Raw genomic sequence first — 7,500 nt, 5'->3', positions numbered from 1 at the left:
TGGTCCACAGTCTGTCCTTCCCATCAACATTCTGCAGCATCCAGTGCATCCTAGAGGTTTTGGATGCCCTACTCTACCTCTGTTAAATGAACAAATAAACCTGCCTTCTGAGTACTCTATCTGCTCCTTACCTACCACAGATCAATGTTCTGAATGCAGGCTATCCTTCAACACTGCTAGAGCAATCTGCATGTGTGAGCAAGCTCTGTAAATGGGGTTTGCCACTCACATCTAGGCAAAAGGTGTTTGGGTTCTTTGTGCTGAATGCAGTGCCCTAAATTCAATTTGTTAGAGCATTAACTGTTGACTGAGATTCCATTTCCTCATTTGATCATTTTTGAGAGATGTTCCAGTGAATTGGATCATCAAATCAAGATGAACTGCATAGTCTTTTTAACCATAATTTGACCTTTTTTAGCCTAATCCACACTAGTTGATGTTTTAAAGCAAATCCATGTGTAGTGCTGTGTAAACTCTGATCTTAACAGTATAGTTTTAAATTTTCATTGTTATCCCTCTTCCTGGATCTGCTTTACACTAACTTCATGCAATCAAATATTGTATTTGATAAATTGAGTTACTTATCAATTTTGTTAATTTAATTTACATTGTATAGGTACCTCTAGACTTACTCCTGCATGTTGTCAACTTTTAGACCACTGTCTTGTCCTATTCTACTTTCTGTATTGTCCTTGGAAATATTGAATTCTTTTGGGTTATAACCACTTGAAAGCACTTAGAGCTACCAGGTCATGTTTTTCAGCTCCACTGCTTCAATTGGTTTAGTACAGACAAAAAACTGCAGATGCTGAAATCCAAAATTGACAAGCAGAAGGCTGGAAAAAGACAGCAAGCCAGGCAGCATCATGAGATGGAGAAGTCAACGTTTTGAGTAAACCCTTCAGGAAGAAGGCTTATACCCAAAACGTTGACTTCTCTACCACCTAATGCTGTCTGGCTTGCAGTCGTCTTCGAGCCTCCTTGTCTACTCCATTCAATTTGGCAGTGCAATAAAAAGAAAATATTCGTTATTATGAAACTATACACCACTTTAATTTCCTCTTGATTTGAAATTGTGCCCTTTTTATCTCTTGGGGAATAGAATGATGGTCCAAAGAATTTGAAGAAAAAAACTTAATCTCAAACGTGCCGGCCTAACAACAGTTACTTTTGGAGCTTTGTATATTTCACTATGCCTTGTGTAATTTGCATGGAATGAAATTTTAATGTCATAGCTCTTTTTAGAGCAGCAAGTTCCCCTGCTGTCAATATACCCTGAATTTAAACTTGTATGGCTGTCAATATTGCCAACTGGCTGAGTCTTTTGTCCACCTTTAATTCCAGGACCCATGGGACGTGGCGGGGGAGGATTTGGTGGACGAGGTGGTCCACGTGGTCGTGGTGGACCTTCTGGAGGAAATACGCAGCAAAGAGCTGGTGACTGGCGTTGCCCTAATCCGTATGTTTGACTTGGTTTGAGGATTTTCAAATACTAAAGTTTGCCATACAAACTGCCAGATGTAATTGAGATTTCTTGTGTTATAGGACATGTGGGAATTCCAACTTTGCCTGGAGGACTGAGTGTAACCAGTGTAAGGCCCCAAAACCAGACGGTCCCCTCCCACCACCATTTCCTTCTGGTGAGTAATTTTAACTATGGTGGTATGTTTTGTCTCTTAGACTCATGTTGAGTATTAACTAGCATCTGTCCGTGGGGGACTTGTCAATCTCAATATTTATTTGTCAATTTCAAAAAATCCCTAAAATCATGAGATTGGTACTAGCAATTTCATTTTTGGTGTTTTAAGGATCAGTGTTTTCTTTCCCTTTTTTTTGCCCTGACCTGAAGCTTGTATGCAACATGTTTTGGGGATCTTTTCATGAAGGACTTTTCCTCTCTGGTTTGTGTTTCATAGGTGACCGTGGGAGGGGTGGCCCTATGATGAGAGGTGGCCGCCTTATGGATCGTGGTGGTTTCCGTGGTGGACGTGGTGGTGACAGAGGTGGTTTCCGAGGTGGGCGTGGTGGTGACAGAGGTGGCTTTAGAGGCGGAAGAGGCATGCTTGGTGGTCCTCCAATGGGAGAGCTAATGGGTTTCAGAGGTGGCAGAGGTGGACCAGGAAAAATGGATAGAAAGTAAGTTGACCAGCCCTTTTGAAATTATGTTTATGCGGAAATCATTTTGTGAAAAGAATGTGTTCAAAATGGAAGTGAAAGCTGTGCACTTAATGTGATTGGAAGCTAACTTATTAAGCAGCAGTGAGGAACTGCTGTAAATGCTAGTGGCTTAACCTTTTTTTTTTGAAGTGAAATGTTAATGTCGTCCTTTCTTTTTAGGGGTGACCGTCGCCAGGACCGTCGGGAGAGACCATATTGAAGTAGATGATCCATCTGGTTTTCTGTTTACTACAACAAATATTTTTTAAAAATGTTTTAAATTTGTAATTCCGTATTTATAATGTTGTTTGCAACAACATTACGGCAATATTTCGGTATTGTATTAGTTTTTCAGTGGATATAGCCAAGTCAGGAAGTAAATTTCATGTTAGGGTGACTTTTCGCTTAATTTTTACTTTTGTCAAGGTGAATGTAATGATGTGAACGAGATCCTGAAGAGCATGCAAAACAAAAATGTACAGTGCATAGCTTTTTGTTCTGTTTATACTATGGTGATACTGCAATAAAAAGCTGAGTCGCTCTGTTTAGTGTGGCTTCCTGAAGTTCTGCTCCAAGTAACTTGAAATAGTGTTCCATAGAGATGGAAGTAAGTCCACAAATTGCAAAGGTTTTTTTTTGAAATAACACTGAACTGAGCTTCTGCGGCTTAATTAAAAAGTTCAACAGCTATTAAAAAAAAAAAATTGTTGCGTGAGTCTCTTTACAAATTTAATGTGCAGTTATTACTATAGAAAATCCAAAAGTACACTGGATAATTCTAAATATCCCTGACCACCTCAATTAGCAACTTTGTATATTTGAAAAACTTAGCAGGCTAAATGAAATGCTTAGGGTTGATTTTTAATGCATGATGTGAAAGCATTTATGATTTCAGTTGTGAAATACCCAGATCTGTAGGTCACTTAAGCATATTCAATCACTAGTTTTTCAGTGATTAACATAACATTGTAGCCATGTAAATTTGTCACCCAATGCTGCTTTTCAGAGATCAGTCTTCTGATCCCAGGTATTCTGTACACTTGACCTGTGAAAACTAGTAATGGTGTTGAGCATTTAGGTTTACTTTGACCCGAGTATTGATGTGGGCATATTCTGACACATTACAAATTGTGCTCTATCTTTTAAATCTAACGATATCAATTTTTAGTTTCTTTATCTGAAATATTAACTTCTCAGTAGTGAGATATGGACTGGTAACCTGTCATTTCAATAAATATTTGACATTCCAGTACTTGATTACTGTTGCAGAATTAACTATGGATTCACTCGTCAGAAACGGTGCACATCAACCATTGGTTACAAGTCACTATTTGAAACTGCTTGCCGTAGCGGATACTCTTTAAAATAATATCTGAAAATAATTTGTTATGGTAAACAGCCTATTGGAACATTATTTTTAAGATTGAACTTCATAGGTGTACTGTTTAAATTCTCCTTTTTCAACAATTTGTTGAATATTGCTTAATAGCCTATGAAATTTACGGTTACATTTGCAGAATGTTGTATAATAAAGGTGATGTGCATTATGGTTGTGAATAATGCTTGCCACGCATAGTCTAGGCACACAGTATATAAAGTTGACTGTCTGGATCCATTTCCAAAATCCCCTACACTCACTCACCATTAGAGTTCTGTATTGCTGTTATTTTTCTAAGTGATTAAACTTGATTAATAAAGTTTTTCTTTATTGGCTGAGGTGTGATTAGTTCAGTAATGTGTACTTGTTTGTGGATTCAGCCCTGGCCTTGTATTGTTTTGAGTAATAAATAAGTTCAACCTCTCTCCATTTAGTGAGGTGAGCTCTAACATTGTGCAAAATTAGTGTCTGCATTTTAAGGAATGATGGTGCACAATCATACTTCCTGAAAATTGTGATACTTTCTAAACCAAATGTTGATGCTGCATTGACAACTTAGCATGACTTGGCTTCATTTCAGTTTCTATTGCCTCATCATCTTCCCCAATCTCTGACTGCCTAAACGTAATGATTCCTTTGGACTTTGAGCAAAATGGTTTTCAATCATTTATGGTTCCTCACAAGAAGTGAGCAGTGTACCTTTGTGGTCACCAGCACTATCTTCTCAGCCAATAGTGCTTTATTTCTCATGCCATTTTTAATTGGTGTACAAGTTGGTTCTTTTCCATTCATTTCCATTGTCCATGCAAATCTAAGCCTCAAACTTCAGTTTTCAGATTATTCCTGTTTGAAAGTTACTGATGTTTTTGGTGTCAGCAATTTCCTTTGAAGCTCAAGTTGGTTAAAATGATAGAGGTAGGGGTACAAACTTGCCACAGAAGAGCTGTTTTGCCAGCTACACACTAATCCTGTTCACTGACTTTCAGAAGCTAGGCTTATCAAGAAATCTAAATGCCAGCTTCAAGTTTTTATTTATACAAGCCTCTACCAAAAATGTGACAGTAGCCAACCTGTAACTTTGTAGATTGAATTTAGATTACATTTCAGAAGTTGGATTGTAATGCTACTATCAAGCATATGCAACATTAGTCAAGTTGGAATCTTGACACCACTGTTGAATTCCTGATTAATTGCCAATATTAATTATCTAGTTATTAGTCTTCAGACAAACTGTAATAAGGTATGATATTCTATCCTTAATGCCTTGGGCTCAAATTATTAACCAAATGCTCATCCAAAGTGACAATATAATGTAATATGAACTGATCTCCAGTGTCTGGTACACCATCTCTTAGCAAAACAATTTTGTAACTTGTGGAATAAGTGTTGTGGGGGTGGGGCGGGAAGATGGTGTGCTAAATGCTTACATATTTCTGAGGGTTAGGATTTTGTTTCGAAGCTAGTCCAGCATTTGAACTGTTTTGTTAATGGTGTCTAACATGGCTATATTTACATCTAATTTATTTTTCTATAGCTTTCGTCACAACATTAAGATTTCTATTATTGAAAGATTTATTTTCATCGAAAAATCCAAGATTGAATTATGATTATGAAAGTCCTGTGAAAACCAGAGTTTATTTCCTGAAGCAGCTATTGCCACTTGATTTGGTTTTTAAGGTCTTTTGTAATCAATACTGCCTTAGCTGGGTTTTTTTGTCTTTTGAGAGCAATACATTAACCTGCTGGGTTGCATATAATTCTGGTGATGCACTATATTCTGCTGTCCTAATTTTATATTACCAATTTACTCCAATGGATTTGTTCAATTTCTGTTCAATTTTTCTAAAGTAGCCTCTTAAAACTTTAAGCAAGCCCTTGTATCATTTTGTACCACTGCCTCAGATGTACAGAAAGAGATCCTTTGGTCCAACTCATCCATGCTGTCCAGATATCATGATCTAATCCCATTTGGTAGATTTTGACCCAGATTCCTCCAAACCTTCCTAGTCATACCCATGCAGGTGCTTTTTTTGTTTGAAATGTTGTAATTGTACCAGTCTCAATCAGTTCCTCTTGACAGTTTATTCCATACATGCAACACCCTCTGTATGAAACAATTGCCCCTTGGGACCCTTTTTTTTAATCTTTCCCCTCACCTTAATCTCATGCCCTCTAGTTTTGGACTCTCCTCCTCCCCTGGAGAGAAAGATCTTGACTATTCATGCCCTTCGTGCTTTTTTTTAAGCCTCTAGAAGGTCACCCCTAAACTTCTGGCTCTCCAGGGAAATAGCCCCAGCCTATTTGGCCTTTTTCTATAGTTCAAACCCTTCAACCCTGGCAACATCCTTTGTAAATCTCTTCTGAACCCTTCAAGTTTAACAATATCCTTCCTATTAGCAAGAGGACCAGAATTGAATGCAGCATTGCAATATTGGTTTAATCAATGAACTGTATAGCTAACAAATGATTTCCCAACTCATATACTCAATGCGCTGACCAATAAAGGCAAGTGTACCAAATGCTGCCTTCACTACCCTGCCACCTGTGACACTATTTTCGAGGAACTATGAACCTGGCCTCTTAAGGTGCCCCACCCCCATCCAAAAGCCTGGAACGTACCTTTGTATCGCTCCTATCCCAATTTGTCCTATCGAAACAGTACCTTACATTTATCTAGATAAAACATTGAATTCCTTGGCCTATCTGATCAAGATATTATTGTACTCTGGGGTACACTACACTACACTACTAATTTTGGTGCCATCTGCAAATTTACTAACCATACCTCCAATATTTACATCCAAATCAGTTATGTAGATGACAAAAAGCAGTGCACTGGTCACTGGCCTCCAGTTCAAAAAGCATCCAGTCTCTCAATCTCTTCCAATTTGCAGCCACTGGTTAGGCAGACTGGTCTATAGTTAACTGGCTTTTACTTACCACCTTTCCTCAACCATGGCTCCAGTCTTTTGGCACCTCACCTATGGCTATCCATGTGACAAATGACACCAAGTGGCCAGCAATCACTTTCCACAATGTTCTCTGATACATCCTGGTGATTTAACCACTTTGTTTTATGTCCGGCACTGCCACCACTGTAATATGAACACTTTTTCCCTAAGTTCTCTAGATTCCATATTCTTCTCATATTCACTAATGCCAAATATTCTAACCACTGAGCTGCAATTTAAAGGATGTCTTATGCTGTGTCTAGAGGCTTGAAAGCATACTTCACAAAATTCTGAAGTAAATTAATACAAGCTTTCAAAAACTTAAACGTGTGCCTGAATTGGAAACACTGGGGCCTGTTTGCCGAAAATTTTGAAGACAATGGACAAGGTAAGTGCTTGCTGTTCAGGTCAAAAGAGAAGAATGTGTTTGGCAAAGTTAAAGATTTGAAGGCCTGTGGTGCATTCTAATTCAAATTTCCATCATCTGCAGAATTTTGCAACAACCAGTTTAGAACTGAAGGCTTTGGGGAAGGAGTAAAATATTAACACAATGTGGCATGTAAGCTGAACGATCTCTGGAGAAACCAGAGAGCTAATGGAGGATTTTATTTCTTCCCTTCATGGGATTGATGATGTCGCTGACTGGGTTCCTATTTGCTACCGATTCCCCTAGTTTAATTTTGCCAAGCTTCCACCTCCTCAATTCGGTATTTTTATTTTTCAGCAACTGTGGGCTGGTGGTAACGTTGTGATATGTTAAATTGACAAGGAGTTCTGTGTTAATACATGTACAATAGGTTTGGCAAAATATATCTTTGTCTTTAAATTCCAATCTTGTGAATCATAATTGGAAGGTCTGCTCTTTTCAATTTTAATAGTTGGTTCAAGTGTCAACCATACTTGCTAGATTAAGGAATCAAACTCCATTTGCATGATGGACCATATCCAACATCCCAGTAGTTCGTGTGGGCTGCATTTAGAGTTATTTAAACTCACTGGGTTATACATTTGTTC

The 7,500-nt window shown here is 38.1% G+C and overlaps 1 protein-coding gene across 2 annotated transcripts in view; it reads left to right on the top strand.

Annotated features, from left to right (window-relative positions):
* Window positions 1-3,870, top strand: part of LOC122562406 (RNA-binding protein EWS-like) — a 33,103-nt gene extending 29,233 nt beyond the window's left edge. For both annotated transcript variants that reach the window (XM_087999998.1, XM_087999996.1), the window contains 4 exons: window positions 1,345-1,459; window positions 1,546-1,640; window positions 1,917-2,136; window positions 2,338-3,870. In XM_087999998.1, the coding sequence (XP_087856124.1) occupies window positions 1,345-1,459; window positions 1,546-1,640; window positions 1,917-2,136; window positions 2,338-2,377 (470 nt within the window). In that variant the 3' untranslated portion in view covers window positions 2,378-3,870. The remainder of the gene's footprint in view (window positions 1-1,344; window positions 1,460-1,545; window positions 1,641-1,916; window positions 2,137-2,337) is intronic.
* Window positions 3,871-7,500: the final 3,630 nt, after the last annotated feature.

This window comes from Chiloscyllium plagiosum, unplaced genomic scaffold (genome assembly GCF_037043375.1).
Source record: "Chiloscyllium plagiosum isolate Xiang-an unplaced genomic scaffold, Cpla_swu_hap1 HiC_scaffold_24, whole genome shotgun sequence".
NCBI classification, from domain to species: domain Eukaryota; kingdom Metazoa; phylum Chordata; class Chondrichthyes; order Orectolobiformes; family Hemiscylliidae; genus Chiloscyllium; species Chiloscyllium plagiosum.
The sequence above is the reverse complement of the archived record's forward strand: the minus strand, read 5'-3'. Positions and strand labels throughout refer to the sequence as shown.